At 42.3% G+C, this 18,854-nt stretch overlaps 1 protein-coding gene across 1 annotated transcript in view; it reads left to right on the forward strand.

The window, feature by feature from the left end:
- LOC135385400 (DNA polymerase epsilon catalytic subunit A-like) overlaps positions 1–18,854 on the forward strand; it is a 64,935-nt gene that overhangs the window by 31,091 nt on the left and 14,990 nt on the right. The window contains exons 27-43 of the mRNA XM_064614692.1: positions 2,655–2,780; positions 2,855–3,037; positions 3,627–3,845; positions 4,986–5,118; positions 5,232–5,328; positions 6,261–6,399; positions 6,474–6,580; positions 6,648–6,776; positions 8,099–8,265; positions 8,579–8,739; positions 9,915–10,090; positions 11,040–11,151; positions 12,750–12,991; positions 13,210–13,294; positions 15,093–15,296; positions 15,364–15,417; positions 16,091–16,159. Of these exons, the coding sequence (XP_064470762.1) occupies positions 2,655–2,780; positions 2,855–3,037; positions 3,627–3,845; positions 4,986–5,118; positions 5,232–5,328; positions 6,261–6,399; positions 6,474–6,580; positions 6,648–6,776; positions 8,099–8,265; positions 8,579–8,739; positions 9,915–10,090; positions 11,040–11,151; positions 12,750–12,991; positions 13,210–13,294; positions 15,093–15,296; positions 15,364–15,417; positions 16,091–16,159 (2,403 nt within the window). The remainder of the gene's footprint in view (positions 1–2,654; positions 2,781–2,854; positions 3,038–3,626; positions 3,846–4,985; positions 5,119–5,231; positions 5,329–6,260; positions 6,400–6,473; positions 6,581–6,647; positions 6,777–8,098; positions 8,266–8,578; positions 8,740–9,914; positions 10,091–11,039; positions 11,152–12,749; positions 12,992–13,209; positions 13,295–15,092; positions 15,297–15,363; positions 15,418–16,090; positions 16,160–18,854) is intronic.

Raw genomic sequence — 18,854 nt, forward strand, 5'->3', positions numbered from 1 at the left:
TGAAACAACTTTGGACAAAAATATTTTGTGGGAATGCTTTTCACATAGTGCCTTACAAGGTGACAGCAGCTTTTGGCCATGTTAGATACCACTTTAATGCTCCTTTAAGGCCGTATGTAACTTATGGCCATTTCTTAATGCCGTAACTTTAAGGGCCGTATATGTGCCCGTCTGACAGAGGTATAAGACTTCTTTTGGGGGTTGCTGGCAAGGCCCTCGTAAGGGAGATTATAGAGGCTCATGCAATTGTAAAGGCCGAAGATCATCAGTCAAGCGTCTATCGCTCTATCAGAAAAAGAGCTTGCTTTCCTTGAGAGGGTGTTGTAGGTGTCGCGGTTGTTCTTTTCTTTTGTGTTGTGGTTTTTCCCTGGCCATGCTCTTCGCAAATAAAAGTTAGTTGTGAGTGTGCGCTTGTCCCCTTTTCGTCATTCTTGTTCCATGTGTACTGTTTGGCGCACTACCATGTTGTTTAGTACGTACTATTCTAGCCCAACTTGCTGTTCTCGTCCAAGGCTAATGTACTTACCAGGGCCAGGGAAATTTTTGTCCCCCTCCCACGCTAGGAGGGGGGGTCAGCTCAGGAGGGACAGTTGCCCTCAACCCTGGCTAGTCTTAAAGGTGTACAGAGGGCCATCCAAAAACACTTTCGGATTAAAAATGCAAATATCCAGGGGGGGGGGGGGGGGGCAGTTTCTTCCTCTGGGTGCATTGTGAGGAAGGGGAGAGAGGGAAATCCAATGCATAAACTGACTTTTTCGGAGGGCGGTGATCACCCAACCGCCCCCTGGGTCAACCACTGACTCAAACATTGAATTTTTCAGACGATGTTACTAAAGCCAAATAATCAGTAATGCATGTATTGTCTCATACAACAGGCACTGTAAATTGTGAAATAAATGTTGTGTACGCCCTGGGCTTTTCAAAAAGTTGTGTGTTCCTGTATTACCATAATGTATTATAATACAGTATGAGTACTACGTAGTACACATTTTCAAAATGTATTTGTATTAGTATTATAATACGCATTTTCGTGGAGTATTATGTATTAGTATTATAATGCGAAAAAATAGTATTACTGCCCATCCCTGCAACACAGTTTCCAAAGTTCTCTATTAGTTGTGATAGCTTTGAATCCCCCTGATCCAGCAGTTTTCGGGGAAATACCAAGTTAAACCCTGTTTTTTTTTTCATATTCGAAGCTGGAGGTAAATATCGGGTGTAGTCGGGTAGAGGTGAGTGCGGGTAAGCAAACTTGGACCCGCACCAGCACAGTACCCGCGCGTGTGTGACCCGCAATAATTTTATCTGGGTGACCCGCACCCGCACTGCTGTCTGTATACCCGCATTCGGACCCGCAGGGGGAAGTGTTCCTCGTCCACTTTACCGCTGTTTCTGTGTTAAAACAATGGAAATTCTGAGTGTTGGCTACATGTCTCTGACGGCTTCAATCGTATGCCAATAAAACTGCAATTCAACAGAGACCCATATGTCTGCATTAATAATCGAACTCGCCCGCCAGCACTTGCCTGCTGCCGTCTGGCACATGGATTTATATGGCGAACGACATAGGGCACGGCCGAGCTCGTGCGTGACAGAGAGGGATCACTTAGTTGACCATGGAGTGAGGGTAATGCGGGTATACCCGCATTACCCGAGGTCGCATTACGGGTACATCCGCATTTTACCCGCTACTCGTAATTCGCGAATTCCTACCCGCAAATTGTGACGATGTACGGGTAACTGCGAGTACCCGCACCCGCGCTCAGCTCTATAATCGGGTATAACTCTAAAAAGTCAGGCCCTACTAATGATGTTTTACGGACCTCGTTTATTGGTAATGCTTTTACTTACCTACCCATTGTCAAATTGAACAAAAGAAAATGATAAACATGTTGAAATTATTCATTGTGTGAATATTAGCTTTGATTGTACAATCGATTACGCTGCCAACCTCTTTCTCCTGCACACATGTTCATGCCTCACACACACATACACCTGCACCCTTCTACAGAGCTTCAGTGACCATTACTTTTCTGTGACCGGTGCCTTTTCTGTAAAAGAACCTACCTTGCATTATGTGGTCTATAACAAACTATACAGCTCACAAGTGCCCATATGACAGTTTAAGCAAAGTTTGACAACATGTACACATATGCAAGGCGAAAATGCATCATAGCAGCAATGACTACAAGTTGAACACTTCAGCATCCACTCCAGCTGTCTTCACATAAGCAGTAGAGTATGCAGTATTTCACACACTCGGGATGTTTGGTGGTTCATGTTTTCATTTAAAATGTAGCACTCCAGTTCTCCTGTCCAGTTCATATTAAACTACCAATAAATGATATGAGCACAACACTTCGAGTTTCACAAGAAACGGCAAAAAGTTAAGTGAAAGCGTGTGTTTTGTTTTTACATGTGTTTGTGGTCAAGACCCATGTATGTATTGTGCCATCAAGCAGCGTTGACATATTGAGTTATCTTTGCAAGCTTTCTCTCATCTTCCATCACTCTGTGGAAAAGCATTAATGTAACTCGACTGTCCTTGTTTTCCACACATGTTGGAGACATTGTGCAAAATTGCAATACATAGCAAGTTTTCTGTAATGTTATAGACATTCAGTGACGGTGTCTGTCTAATGTGTATCCATTAGGTACCAAACCCTGTACCCCGCGTCGCACACCCATCATGGCTTCACAAACGCCTTCTTGAAAAGAATGATGTACTCAAGCAGAAGAGAATAAACGAGCTCTTTGGGGCAGCCCCGAAGCCGCAAGCGGTACTATGCTCTTTGCCATTGTCATACAGGTGATGCTGTGTGGTTGTACATTATAATGGTAATCTCACATTAAGGACAAGCAGCCAGATTCCGATATCATGGACATTGAGGACGGTGGTGTGGCCATGCCTGTTCGCCCCGTTGTTGCCACCTGTCGTAAACGAGCACGATCACCATCACACAGTAATGCTGAAGATGACCTCAAGAAATCTTGGAAGGAAGTTTTGGGACCTCCTCCACCTTTTGGCAAAACTAAGGTATGTTTGTTTATACAGTGTATATTATTAGATACAATTTCTGCAGTTGAGTGATACAACGGGCGGACGTTCTCTGCAAAATAGTATGTAGCTACCAGACAACTGAAATTAAATTCATTTCAATTTCACTTTTAATTAGAGGGTTTCAGGAGTCTGTTCTATAGCGGAATCCGAGGCAGTCCTTGTTTAAAGCCGGGCCATTTTTAAAAATTCCTGAAATGAGCACGTAGCTTGAGAAATGCATCACCATATTTTGCCATGGAATTTGATGGAAACCACTAACTAAAAAGTTCATTAATTCATTTTACGTGATAATATGTCATCTGGTAGTTGCACAGGCTATCAACTTAGCCCTATAGCTCTGTTTTTCTAATAGGAAAGCTTTGTCAAATAAAAATGAGCACCCTGTAATGGTATTCGGAAAAGCTAACACCATACCAATTGGAACCAGTCTTTGCTTTGAGCTACATGTCTTGTTGGTTTGTCCTGCAAGTAGCTTCTGTTGCCCTTTATTGTACATCTCCATATAATCCACTTTCCATCTCCACTTTCTCTTCTCATCATGTAAAGCGCTTGTCTTACTCTGCAGGAGGAAAAGATCACTTGGATCAAGTTCCAGAAGAAGAAATGGGAGTTTCAACTGCGACAGCGGCTAGCTCGTTCAAAGAGGGCAAGGTGGGAGAAGAACAGCGCATCTGACAGTGCTTCTTCAGGCTTGGTTGTAAGAGCACCCACAACAGCTACACTGGGAGGTTTTCTCAGGAAAGCCCAACGTGCTTTAGTTGACCAGCCCTGGCAGATCATTGAGGTGTGTACTGAGCTAGTGTTAGATGCCTACTGTAAAACTTGGTTGAATGTAACCACATACAGGGTGTCTCTTGAAACATGTCATGAAATTTTATTTAAAAATCTAGTTGTCCAAAAGTTATGTGACCAACGCTACTTATCTCGGGGAGCTTTTGCTATGACTTCGGAGCACTTTTATCAATTTTAATTCACAAAAAATTGAATTTTCTGAATTGAACTTCAATACTTTGCTAAATAATCCTCATGTTTTTTTTTGCCATAAACAGGAAGCATATGTCTAATTTAACCCATTTCATTACAAGAGACATTTTCTACCACAATGGTACTAGCAAAAAAAAAATTGTGAAACCATCGTTTCGAGGTGCACAAATTGTCAGCCTCCATCAAGTTAATGCAAGATGCAGCAGAAGAAAACCTGTGACAACCCCCTTCCTGTTTTCTCCTTGCTCTTGCTTCCGATAACTTTGCGTTGTAACCATGCTGCCATTATCACAGGAAGCATGAAAAAAGAAAAGTGAAATGACAGGTCTATGGTCCCCCTCGCATTGCATGTTTCGGAGGTCTGAGTGCAGCCGGCAATTTGTGGGCCTCAAAACGATGTGTTTTTTTTTCTTTCTTTTTTGCTAGTGCCACTGTGGTAGAAAATGCTTTTCCAATAGAATTGCCAAAGCCATGGCAAAAGCTCCACCAAGATAAATGCGTTGGTCGCATAATTTTTGGACAACTGAATTTTTAATTAAAATTTCATGACACATTTCATGAAATACCCTGTATGTCAGTCCTGTATACACAGGGATCTTCCCGGCACTCCCTAATACCTCCTTATAGACTTTCCAGGATGAAGAATGATGAGAACCGAGAGGCATGGAGGCAGACACACAGATCTTAGATCCCACAGAGCGAGTTAGTGAGTCTGTCTGTCCGTCCGTGACACTTTGTTTTCATCATGCTTCAGTACCAGCTTGCCTGCACCCTTCCTTTTCTTTTGTTATCATCATGAAAATAAAAAATAAATAAAAGTTGGGAAACCTAGCCTATAATTTTGTGCCTATCCAAAAACTTTTAAAATAACCCTTGTGCTTTTGTCTATATTGCTAGACTCCATAGCACAGTCAAATCTAATTTTTCTCACCTGCACCAGCTGGCTGAAACAGGACAGCCAGGCGTCTTCCGGTTGTGGGCCCTGGTTGGTACTGACCTGCATCAAATCCGGTTGGTGGTACCTCGAATTATCTACATCAACCAGAAGGTGCCAAGAGATGAGAACGATGGAAGTAAGTGTCATGCTTTTAAAATTGGATGACTAAGTAAAATTGACTGCCCTTGTCTCCTGTCGTTTGCTGCAACAGTTGGTCATCCTAATCTCTTGTTCTGTTTGCTACACTAGTGTTCACCAAAGTCATGCGACACCTTCCAAGATCCCATCCAGTGTACCACTTGTACGAGTGTAGTTTGGATGAAGTCACCTTCCAGACAAGAAATGAGTGAGACAAGTTTCCTATATTTCTTTTACTATTGATCTAACCTCATATACAGGGTGTTCCACCTAACGTGATAAAAGATTCTAACTGGCGATGTACTCGTCGGATGATTGTGGGACTTTTGGCAATTACCTTCTGGAAACTCTTGCCACCATTGAGGAAGGCTTTAGACAATTTTTAATTCAGGAAGTTCTTTTTTCTTTTTTTTTTTTTCAATTGAACTTTGAAAAGTGCCAAGCGAAACCTCACTTTTTTTTTACAGACATAGTCCTCCATGGATTACTGCAGACCCAACAAAAACTATTCATAGTATAGCAACAGAAATAGTCTAAAAAAATTAGTGAAAATTACGCTTTAGCCCCCCCTGCTTGATTATCGCAAAAAAGTGCATGCGAAATGTGCGTCTAGAGGAGGAAGTGTCCCCACCTTCATTTGTTTTTGCCTTGGTTGTCACCAGCATCAAGGTCAAAGCAGGGGAATAAAAGGTCAAACAAGAGGTGGGAACAGAACACTTCCTCCTCTCGCCACGCCCTCCGTGCGCTCTTCTTTGCGACAATGAAGCAGGCAGGACTAAAGCGGATTTTTTACTAATTTTTTTAGACTATTTCCGCTGGATACTGTGCATAGATTTTGTTGGGTCTGTGGTTATCCGTGGAGGACTTCATATTTCTGTAAATAAAAAAAGTTATGTTCTTTTGGCAATTTCAGTTGGCAAGTTCAATTGAAAAAAATAAATTTCTCTCAATTAAAAATTGTCCACAGCCTTCATATATGGTGGCAAAAGTTCCCAGAAGGTAATTGCCGAAAGTCCCACAATCCTCCAGCGATTACGTCGCCAGTTAGAATTTTGTATCACTTTAGGTGAAACACCCTGTATAATTGTTTTATTGATCTAACCTCACCGCTTTGATACAAGTGCTGCATTTGAATTTCAGAGACATAATGTCAGAGTTGTCAGCTCCACACGTAGAAGGCATCTATGAAACCCAGGTACCTTTGGACTTCAGAGTCATGGTACAGCTTGGATGTGTTTGTATGGTTTCCAAGCAGTACTATAGGGAGTACAGTTCCAAGGTAAATGCTTGGCTATGCGCCTTTTCTTTCCGTTTTTTTAAAACTGTTAGTTAACTAGCCATTACTTATTTCAGGAGACCGACACATTCAATTTTCGACATCTCTCCTTTGGTAACCTTGCCCAGCATGAATACCTCAAGCCGGGTACACTCAAGTATCTGTACTTGTATCATCATACCGAGTAAGTTGCATGATGTATAATGTATCTTGCATGATATGTTATAATGCTTTTCTTTCTCACCTATTAGGGGTCAGAAGACAATGTTTGGCTTGTTCCTTCCCACAATGAAGAAGGGACTGGTGTTTGTTATAGACACAGTTCGAACCAATCAAATGCCCAACATGCAACAACTTTACATCAACGAACGTCGGGCAAAGTGAGTGTTGTTTCCAGCATGAATATTGCTCACATAAAAACTTTGCATGGGTCATCAAAAAGCATTTATGGTATCAGTGTTATTCTTCCAGTTGTACCAGCCATTCCAATGAAATACCTGCATTTGAAATTGCACTACAGTGATTTTGCTAAGCGCAACAAGAAATGGAAAAATTCAAACTTACTGTGGGGGCTGTGTCCATTTTGAGGTGGCAACTGGGAAAATTCCAGCTGGTACGCTGACACTGTCTGAAGGACCCATGCAAGTAACTGGAAATAGTCAAATTACTTTAAAAGAAGGAGTAACTAGGCGCTACCAAGTGCAATTAGAACGTAACACAGGAGGCTGCATGTTTCTGTTAACACACACCATGTATAGAGCCTGAAGTTTTGGGGAAATATGTTTTTCTAAATTCGGGGGTATAAACATCTGCTCTAGATTCACGCGAATTTGGATGGAAAAACTTCCTGTATGCTAAGTTCGGGGAGAAATCTGGTTCAGTTGCTCAAACTAACTGTACTGGTTTGATACAAACGGTGACGTAACTGCATTTGCTGCCAAGCAAGTTAGTGTGCATTCCTACAGACGTCTCAGTGAGGGTTGCCGGGTAAAAATCTGGTTTCACCCTAAAGAGGCAACCTTCAATTCGGGGTGCGAATTCAGGGAAGAATCAGGTTAAACCCTGCAATTTCAGGTTCTAATCATGTCTAGGTAAACAGCACATTACCTGGATTACCTGGATGTACATGCAGGCTTTGCTGTGTTAGGCAGTTGGATGAGACAGAATGAAGTAAGGGATCTGAACGACTCAGCAAAATGAGTTAGCTATACTGAGGGCAGAAGCACGTGAATGCAACACTGTGTAATACTTGTTAGCCATTGGCTACTCAAGCAGAAGAAAAGCCACAGGGCAGGCATCTTGCTGTGCCACACTGCATGTTATTTATTTATGTTCAGTCTTGTACACATGCTCAAATGTTGTGCCGCAGCTTCAGCGCCAAAAACTCTCGACGTGTAATATAATATGCAGAAGGGATAATGCTGGTGGCTCTTTACTGCCATATAGCAGGCCATACATGTGTAAAGGTTATGCATCATTTAATGCATCATTGTGAATTATATCTGTTCAGTGTCACTAATGTCCAAAGCATATAGTTACAACTAACCTAATACGTAAGCTTCACAGCATGCGATTCCTTTTTATATGTTTTGAACTCAAAAGGAAGTAAATTATCATACTATAAGCAAATGAGGAAGCTATTATGCTATTCAACATGGTGGAAGACGACAGTCGCCTGTTATGATTCCGGTTCTCCTCCAAGGATATCACGAGGCACGGACGTTGATTTGCTCCCTGAAGATGAATACAGCTTTGAAGTGAAGGTGGAAACAGACATCAGGACAGTGCATCGAGCGCTGCAACGGCAGTTGTCAATTTATAGAAATGAAAAGCGAGGTCCCACCATGCTTGCTGTACAGAGTTCTCTTGGTAAGCCTTGTTCAGTATTGTGAGGTATTTTGAGGAGACACAAAGAAACAACAATTCTCTCTCGCTCCTTGGAATTAAGTTTTGTCATCAGCAAAAACCTCTTGTAAAATAATTTCGTTTGGGAAGCTGCTGAAGAGATTAATAAGGAATTGCATAAACTCATTTCTTTATTTTTAATAATTTTCCTGAAACAGTTCTGCCATTCGCAAATAGTTTGTTTGCCACAAGCTCTTTGAGACTTTTTCAGACCATCTACGTATGTTTTCATGTCAAATAGATGCATATTTATAAATTACATTTTCTCCTTTATCAGCACCATCTGAGTTGTCTGCAGTGATGCCTGGTGTGACAGAGTTTCCCATGGTTCCTGTGCACGCACGTGACAGTGATCACTTGTACAGGGTAATGGAATGGCAGAAAGTAGGTGCCAAAGCCATGGTGCGCCACTACCTTAATATCGAGACAATCCTCACGGTACGTCATCTCTTAATTTAGGCATTAAAGAAGCACAGAAAGCACTTCAGTCACTGCCCCTTTTGAAACCAAGCCATTAACTCACATATTAAAATGCACTATGTGGAATGATTCATTTGACAGATGCATAAATGTCTCAGAATTCGATTTTAAAAATCACGACTGTGCACAACAGTGCCAGTGCATATGCTACTAGCCGTCAGCGTCACTTTGACGTCATTACCATACGGCCTGCTGATTGGTTTAAGGAAATGCCTGCTGCACATGGAAGACTGGGAGAAAAAAGAAAAAGCGATTGTGATTGGTCACTCTTGTTACTGTAATGACATCACCGGTGACGTTTTTCCTGCTCCTCCTCCTCCTCGATTCACCATGCAAAACTAATTGAACGGGAACACACGCATCGATGTTCGGATGTGTTTCTTTCCTTTTTTTTTCTTTGTTGGTTTTAGTTTGTGTTTGATTTTTTTTGTGTGTGTGTGTTAGTGTTGAAGTCAAGTCACATCCTTTCATAATGCATCAGAAACAGAAGATCTTTGAGATGGCTTTCTGGGCTCCTTTAATGGCTTCAGTTTCCAGAAATGGTGTTGGCTGTATATTGTTTGATTTCATACAGTGCAGCATACTTAAACACTTGTATTTGCGGGTTTGATATATTTTGTTTGTTTGTTTTTTCTAAATTGGGGGGGGGGGGCGGTAAAAATCACGTTTTATGTTTGCAGCTGCAGAACAAGATATAATCTGGGATGTCGTGTGAAAGAGCAGGTTCTTGGGTGGAAAAGAAACAAACGTAGTGAAAATTGGAATGCATGAGATTGTGAGGGGCAGTGCCCAGTGGGGTGTATTTAAGGGTCACATGTGCCATTGTAAGTGACTGAGATTGTAGTTTGGTGAGTTTTGTCCTTGTGTTTTTCTGGGTTTAACCCTTAAACACAGGGCTCTAAACACACAAGCTGGTGTCTGCTTGCATGAGGTACTTCACAAAATGAGCCTTACAATCAGGTGGCTTACCAGAGGTTCTGAGGCCAGTGGGCCAACAATGGCTTTCCAAAAGGCATTCAATAGTAATAAAAGGCATTCCATTAAGCATGGCAAAGTTTGATGTCATAACCAGCACATATAACCAGTTCTTACACATGTTTGAGTGTACAGTCTTAGCATCTTACTTTTTTCAGACAATGCTAGAGCAGTGCCGATATTTCCATGTGCCTATTGGAAATCTGCCTCAAGATGCAGTCCTTTTCGGAGCAGACCTCTTCTATGCCAGACATTTGCAGAAACATAGCTTTGTGCTGTGGTGCTCTCAGTCTGAGAGACCTGACTTAGGTGGAAAAGAGGCTGATGACAACAGGTGATAGCACTTTTTACTCTTTCTGTGCTCTGTCTCTTGGTATTTTTTCATTCTAAGTCATAACGATAAATCACATAATGCATTGTGTTGTTTACATGTCTTGCCCATCGCTCAGGCTTGCCTATCATGGAGTTGAGTTATCATCCTATCTTCCACTTAGACTGCATCTATGCCATTCTGTCTCATAACAATAGGTTCTGCCATGTTGAAAAAATTGTTTGTCATATTAGAAGTTGACAGTTAGTCATCTTGACAGCCTAATAGGGTTTTCACTAGAATCTTCTGCAGTTGCTATTTTCATGAAGAAATAAAAGAAATAAGGATGAGTCATAATACGTAGGCTCCCCAACCCGCCCCCTGGATCCACGACTGACTCAGACACTGAATTTTTGAGAAAATGTTATTAAGGCCAAATAATCAGTAATGCATCTATTGTTTCATATAACAGGCACTGTAACTTGTGAAATAAATGTTGTGTACGCCCTGGGCTTTTCAAAAAGTTATGTATTCCTTTATTATCACAATGTATTATAATACAGTATTGGTATTATGTATTATTTTCAAAAAGTATTTGTATTAGTATTATAATACATGTTTTTGTGGAGTATTATGTATTAGTATTATAATAAGAAAAAAAAGTATTACTGCCCACCGCTGCCTCCAACCAACCTCCGTACAAAGAAAGAGCACTACTAATTATAGTTCAGACAGTTTTCACAGTGCAATGACTGCGTCAAATTCAGTTCTTTCCCACATACTACTTTATATGGAAGCAGTATGTGTGTATGCCATGTACGACAACATACATGCCAACACAATATTGTTCACTCCTGACTTGCCCCTAGCAGGGGGCTAGCAGCATGTCTAAAAGGAAGGAAAAAATCTGCGGTGTACCGCTACTGTGCAGCATGTTTTGTAGAGACTTGTATGATCTATTCCTCATCTTCAGGTTACTCGCTGAGAATGACACCTCATTTGCTGAAGTCAATAATCCGGGTGGCTATTGCGCAGTATCTGTGGAGCTGGACATCGGTGGTTTGGCAGTCTCAACAATTATTCAGGTTTGTGCTTGCCAGTGATGGCCACTAACTACTTCTACAGTAATTTAACTATAACTACTAACTACTTTGTGATTGAGTAGTTTAACTCGTAGTTCAACTACTTTTCAGGGGAGTAGTTAAAACCACTTCTTTAACTACTGCAATGTAGTTTAACTACATCTATAACTACTTAACGTTATCCATCAACACCAATCCCTTTTAGTGTTCTTGGACACCTAAATATTAGGGGTGTGCGAATATTCGAATTCTCGAATTCGAATCGAATATCAAACGCTCGAACTATTCGATTCGCGAATCGAATATCCAATATTCGATTTTTCTAATATTCGACTATTCCACGAATATGAGCGACACAACCCGAAAGTGGGCTTCACCTGATGCTTCCGTGCATGAGTTGAAGCCTCCTTTACGAAATTGCCCTTGCTGCAGAACCAACACAGGCTGGATGGTGTTTAGTTTAAGATAACGGTATCCAAAGTTAGTTTTGTGTCTGTGGAAGGGTCGGCGCCCCTCCCACATGCAGTTTAGCGGTGCCGACGAGGGACTTTGATTTGATGTCTGTGAGGTTGCCCTTAAAAAGTTAGGACTCTTGAATAATGACTACAGCCCACGAACAAGAAGGGTGTCTTAAAGATGTCCTTTACGTCTAAAATTTCAGTAGTGCAACTTCCTAGGATGAGCGCAAAGAAACTAAAGGGTGTTCATGGCTAAGCTGAGGCAGGATGCCAATTTGTTTGTTTCACAAATGGCCTGTGGTTGTCTGAAACAATTACAGCCTCATCCGTATAACATGCTACTGCTTGACAAAATTTTGAAATGAAGGTAACCACTCCAGTAAGTGTAGGCTCACCTAAAAAAGGAAGCATTGTCATGTAAAATTAAAGAGTAGGGGCTTTAAACAGAAGAATTGCGTGTCTCTCTTGTGACAGTTAATGCCAGAAAAATTACACTAAAGCCATGGGCTACAAAATGGAAACTTTTAGTGCGAAAGTCACATATTGTAAATTTTGCACGAATATTCGATATTTGATTTGGTATTCAGAATTTTTTCCCTCATTCGATTCGACATTCGATTCGACTTAAAATATTCGGATTCGCACACCCCTACTAAATATGAATCACAAGCAATGATAAACTTTGGCTCAAGCCGCTTGCGGCGAAATTCTTTCTGCGCCTACGCGATAAACTAAGTTGCAGAATTATTTCACAGCAAACGAGGCTTCACTAGACAAGCATTAAAAGTGAAGATTTAGTACACATGCACGACACAATTGCTCTGCACCTCCGTTCTCATCAAACAAGTAGCTCAAGGTAAAAGTCAGAAGCACAATCGTGCCGTAAAGCTTGCGGCAAAATCGGAAGTAGTTGGCGCCTTCAGTAACCTAACTACTGTAGTCAACTACTTAAAATAGTAGTTTAACTAGTAGTTGCCACTACATTTCTGCAAGTAGTTGATAACTACTTTTTAACTACATTCAGGTAGTTTAACTACATGTAGTTAACTACTGGCCATCACTGGTGCTTGCAACTATAATTTTTTTTAGAGTCGCATGATTTGGTGTTCATGTCTGACTTATGCGTGGCACAACCTTCTTTAGTCTCAAAACCTGACTGAACTGGAGGGCGTGAGCTCCAACGTGGCATTTGATGCTGGCATGGCGCACATATCGCTGGATGAGATGGTCTCCGGTGGCCAGTCATCTTCCTTAGTTAGCTACGACGAGATGGCCCTGTCAGCCAGCGCATTCCGGCTCCTTCGTAGCATGGTCTCTGGCTGGCTGCGTGACGTGTCTGTATATGGAAACGTTTTCGCTGATTTCCAGTTGGCACAGCTTTTCAGGTGGGTACTTCACATCCTCACAGTTATAGTCTCAAAAAAAGTCGCTAAATAAAGTTGTCAGTCATAGTAATTAATAATAATTAATTATTAGTAGTAATGTAAGTAGCTGTGACCCCCATGTTAACATCCCCATTGGGGGATGCAATGCTTGGGTCAAATACAGTACTGTATTTGTAATTGTGTGACATTTAGCAGGATTATTGTTGCGTCTAATCTAGGTGGCTGAAATCTCCTCGAGCTTTCATGTATGAACCAGCCCTCAAAAGGATCCTCAGCAACCTGATGCAGAAAATGTTCATGCAGGTATTTTTGTCATTTTGTAAATTATTCTGCCTATATAACGCAGTCTTCAAAAAGGGCTACAGCTACACTCATTAAGGTATAGGGAACCAGATTAAGTATGTATACACACTACAATGGAGACAGACTAGTATTTATTCTACTCGCCTTTTGCAATAATACTTCAGTTCCCGTGAACGAGGATGGCGATGTCAGTGCATCTTGTTTTTACAGGCCCCCACTGAAACAATGTTGAGTGCCGTGAAAATGACATGCCTATGAACTTTTTTTTTTAATGTGGTTGACAGTATAACTACAACAGTGCAGTCTTAGTTGTAACCTCTTCATACCGGAATACCTTTTTTGAGGGGCATGCCACAAATGGTACTTGAAGGTGAAATACTGTATATGTGGTTAGTTTCGTGGCCCTAATAATTCGCTAATTCTGATGGGGACACATTTGGGGAGTAGTATTTTGCAGGACCTTGATTTTGTGGAATGTTGATAATGCAGCACAGAGTTCTCAGGCCTGTCACTTACTTTGCAGAACAATAGCATTCGTGAAAATCAAGTCCTCGTGAAAATTACTGCCGTAATTTCACGCGTATAAGCCGCACCGCTGATAAGCCGCAGGGCCCATTTTTAGGAACGTTTCAAAATTTTGGGGACAGATAAGCCGAGGGCAATACGACGCGACTGGTTTTTGTGACAAGTGAGACCACAGAGAAGGCCATAAACCCTGTGGCCCATTTGGGCACGGTGTACAACAAAAGAGCTCAGTTACAGTGTTCTACCAAGATTGGACTGTGCCCTTGTTGTGTGTTCTTCATGAATCGACGGGTCAGTGGCCTTGCAGAAGACATGTACCACTGTCACCCCTTTCGTTGGAAGCTGCTTGGGGGAAGGCACCAGGAAGGTCAGTCTACTGGAATGTGGACGCACCCCTGTTACGCATTGTTTGTGCATTGGCAGGGCGGTGCTGTCCCAGAGGTACTGCCAGACCTTTCGTTAAAACCGGGCGCATAGGGAAAATACCAGGGGAAAATAGTCATGAGATAAGCCGCACAGGTTGATAAGCCGCAAAGCATTCCTGAGAAAAAGAAATCGTGCATAAGCCGCAGCTAATACGCGTGAAATTACGTTATTTAGTATGACCCAATCAGTAAAATTGCATCGCGATACAGTGGATACTGAAAATGTTTAATTTTTATGTTTTATCATTTAACGGTTCTTTTAGTCTTGTGTGTGCCATTTCTGCTGTTGGCCACTCCTGCGTTTAATTTTAACTGACACTCATCCATTTTTGCATGTGTCTCTCGTGCAGTAGTGTAAAGATGACTTTCACAATAGCTGTCTTCGGTTGGGCTGCACTTTGTGAACTAGTGCAAATGGTGCAAGGTCCTGCATTTGATTCAGTGGAAGTGCAGCCTTTGCACTACATTTGGCTATTAGATTAGAAAGAGTGTCGTGGGGCTGCAGAACAAGTTCATGAAAATGCTGCACCACCTTTGATGTCCCTGCAATGTTTCATGCACTGTGTAGCAGATGACGTGAATAGTGTGGCTGTAGTTGCTGGCGATCTTGTGCATACTGGTATTCAGTTCTGTTAAGATAAGCCTATGGTTGTTCAAAATGTTCCACTGCAGTTCAGACGTCTGTGACAAACGATCTAAGGCTTACACTTTTCAGTTCAATTGGGTTCTAGTGTAGTTTGCGCAAGGGCTTCATCTGTTTGCACTCATTTACACTGTCCCTTGCACTTTTTGACTTATCAAAGACAGCTAGTGACAATATACTGCACTGAACGTTCGTTACTTGTCAGCTCCTTGCAGAGTTTGAGCGCCTCGGGATGACAGTAGTGCATGCAAACTCTAATCGAGTGGTTGCATGCACCAAACGTCACAGACTGGACGATGGTCTGGCACATGCAGAATATGTGATCGACAGCATTCGCAACAAGGAGCTCTTCCACAGCCTGCAGATCTCTGTACAGAACACTTGGGAATTTCTTCTGTGGCTAGATTCTGTGAGTACTTCCTGGAAAAGCCTAAGTGCCTTGATGTCTAATTGCATTATTGGCCTCCCATACCCAGGCTAACCATGGAGGTGTACGAGGAAAACAATCGGAAGACGACCCAGAGGACGAAGTATGAACTTACTATCTCTATGCAGAAACAATAAGCACATTAAAACCACAGGCAGAAATACTAGGAATGCATGTCATTATATGGTAACATTTTTACTGCACTGCTGTTTTGCTTCCCTTAACTCTCTAATATGTTGCAAAACAATGTACCCCACAAGCAATTCATACAGAGAGGGGCATTGGGAGCCCAGCAACATGGGGTGCTAGCAGAATAAGGTTGTAATAGAGTGGTGGATCATGCTACACTGTACAGAATAGCTCCAGAGGTGTTAAATTAACAGCATCCACTTACAGCACTGTTATTTGGTAAACAACACACCCTGCTCTGTGCAAATTTAGATTTGTGTAGAATAGAAATGTGTTTGGACTGGAATGCATTTTGCATCAGAGTGCTACTGAAGGCACCACTGAAAATGTTTATGCAAAGTGAGACATTTTCCCTATTACTGAGGAAATGTTCCTGCGGTAAGCAAAATTCATGCAGGTGAAAATTCTGTATTGTTCTGCCTCGTACGACTGAGTCCCAGACACTCTGGGTATTCTTGATGCAACATGGAAAAGCACTGCAAATTATGTGGGGGTGATATCATGCATAAATTTGCATAATCATTCACCTATCTTATCGCTGAGGTTTCACCGTGGACATAAACAAATAATTCAAATTGTTTTCACAGGCTGAAGTATGCATGTTCTGGAATCTTCAACGCTTCTTGCCAGAGACAGCAGTTCAGGAGAATTTCAATGTAAGTACTACACAGTTTGTGCAAGGGGTGTGCAAATATTGGGGTTCTCGAATTCGAATCGAATATCAATCACTCGAAGTGTTCGATTCGCGAATCGAATATCCAACATTCGATTTTTCGAATATTCGACTATTCCCCGAATATGAACAACACCACCCCAAAAGTGGGCTTCACCTGATGCTTCCCTGCATGAGGTGAAGCCTGCCTTATAAAACTGCCATTGCTGCAAGACTAACATAAGTGTACCTGTGTTTAGTTCATGATAACGTTAGCCCAAGTTAATTGTGCATACTTTGCCTGAGATATTGGCAGCGTCCCTACCATGTGTACTTTAGTGGTGTCGGAGGGGGATTCGGATTTGATGCCTGGGAAGTTGCCTTTAAAAACGTCAGACTCTTAAATAATGCAGCCCAGGAGCAAAAAGGGTGTCTTAAAGACGTCCCTTAAGCAACACAACTTGCTCAGGCGAGAAATACCTATACACTCCAGCAAAGAAGCTAAAGGACGTTGATGGCGAAGCTGAGGCAGGACGCCAATTTGTTTGTTTCACCGTGTAACATGCCACTGCATGACATCGTATTTGGAAATAAAGATACTTACTCCAGTAAGTGTAGACTTACCTGAAAAGCAGGAAACACTATGATGTAAAATTAGAGAGTAGGGGCTTTTCACAGAAGAATTGCAGGTCTCTTGTGACAGTTGCACGTGCCAGAAAAATTACACTAAAGCCATGGACTACAGATTGCGAACTTTTAGTGCAAAAGGCACATACTGTGAAATTTACACAAATATTCCATTTTTGTATTCGACATTTTTTTCCCCATTCGATTTGACTCGACTTCAAATATTTAGATTCGCACACCCTTAGTTTGTACAGGTACACCTTGCAGTATTATGTAGTTTTAATTGTTTCACTGAGGCCCACTGCTCTCACCATGAGTTGGTTCTAATCCTCTTAAAGGGACTAGTATCTCATCCGCGAATTTATGTATGAGACCAATACAGTAATGTTCGTGACCGCTTCACAGTCAACTTGGCCAAGTTTCTCTTCCGAAAGGAGCGTACATATTAAATAAACGAGTTTTAAAGATTCGCACTCCCTCTGCAGCTAACACTAAGATGACGTAACCCAGGCACACGAATACGAGCACAGCACAGGCGATTGTCTCCAGGGTCGTCTGCCTGGCGTTCGTATCGCAATACAGTCGAGCCCGTTTATAACGATATTGACGAGAACGCGAAATCTGATCGTCGTATCAGAGTATAATTAAAAACGAGCTTTCGAGAACTTGCCGCTGGGGTTCGCGTAAACGAAGTAGATCGTCACAAGTAGAACGCCGCTGAACATGTGTGTTTGTTGGGAGCACAGAAGCATTTTATCTAGCTTTAAATTGACGCAGCTGTGCGTCGAAAGCTTTTGATAACATAACCGCCGATACCGTGTGAGGCACCGCACCTTTTGAGATCGACGACCTCATCCATTGCTCGTCATCCAATGCCGTAGTCATCATCATTCTCACGATCGGGACTACGAGGTCCATCAGAATGCGCCTCCGCCACGGGTAATCCGTCGACACGTGTTTGGGTGATGACACGCAACTGTCTGCCAATTTCGAAGCCGCGGTACTTCACAACGCGGTTGTGCACCAGTACGAAACACGTAGAGCGCATGTAACTTGGGGTCGAGCCATGCGTCTTTCCTCGTCAAAAAGCGTCTCGGAACCGCGGACGCCATCGTAGCAAGCACGCAGCAAAAGAAGAGAAAAAGCTTGAAGACGAGAGAACGATGTGGAGAGGGAGCAACCGCCTCTACTTCTTGTGAGCTCCTTCCGCCCTTTTGAAGTCGCGTGCCTTGCAACGCACGAATCTAATCCCCGGTATTCATGTGCGGATAAACGCACTGCGTTCTCACTTTAGCGGGAACGGAGGCGAAGGCTCTTGAAAATGCCAATGTAATTTGTTTTCAGTGAAATGGTGCAGTCTTGCTTTCTAATTTTCACGTGCTTTAACGGCCGCCGGGAGGATTCCGATCGCTATATACGAGCAAGTGCTTTCGCGGCGACCGTTGTATCGATGTTTTGTTTACATGTAGTTCAATGGGAGAGCTGACGGGAACCAACAATTCGATCGCAATATCGGAGTTATCGTTCTATCGAAGATCGTAATAAACGGGCTCGACTGTGAAGTCGCCAAGTGAAGTCCTCGGTAAATACACCGACTTTCGCTTACCAGTGTGAGTTCTGACGTGACCATGTTGCGTGGAAAGCGGTGTTACACTCCTGGCTGTACAAACACGTCCGCCGCTAACTGGAAACAACATTCTGCAAGCCGATCACAGGGCAAATACCATCCCCTAGTATACAGGCTCGCCCGCATGTCGGTCGGTCACCAAGGCTACTTGGAGGTGCATGAAATACATGGGTAAAAAATTTAAACACCACACTTGAGCTATAAACCTTACCTTTATTCCAAGTCATCAGTGTCAGACTTCCCAGAAACCAACGCTACTTTGTCTCCTCCTAGCGGTCTCTCTCTCCCTTTTTTCCTTTGCACAGTACGCACTATCTAACACACATGAAATACTTTGACTAGAATGTATTTTTCTCGGGTGTGTCTTCACACTTGCAGATATGAAGGGAATGTCTTGCCCCAAACTTGTTGAACTCGCACTTCCATTTGGATGGAGTGGTTATGG

The sequence above is a fragment of the Ornithodoros turicata genome, chromosome 2 (genome assembly GCF_037126465.1).
Source record: "Ornithodoros turicata isolate Travis chromosome 2, ASM3712646v1, whole genome shotgun sequence".
Lineage (NCBI taxonomy): Eukaryota > Metazoa > Arthropoda > Arachnida > Ixodida > Argasidae > Ornithodoros > Ornithodoros turicata.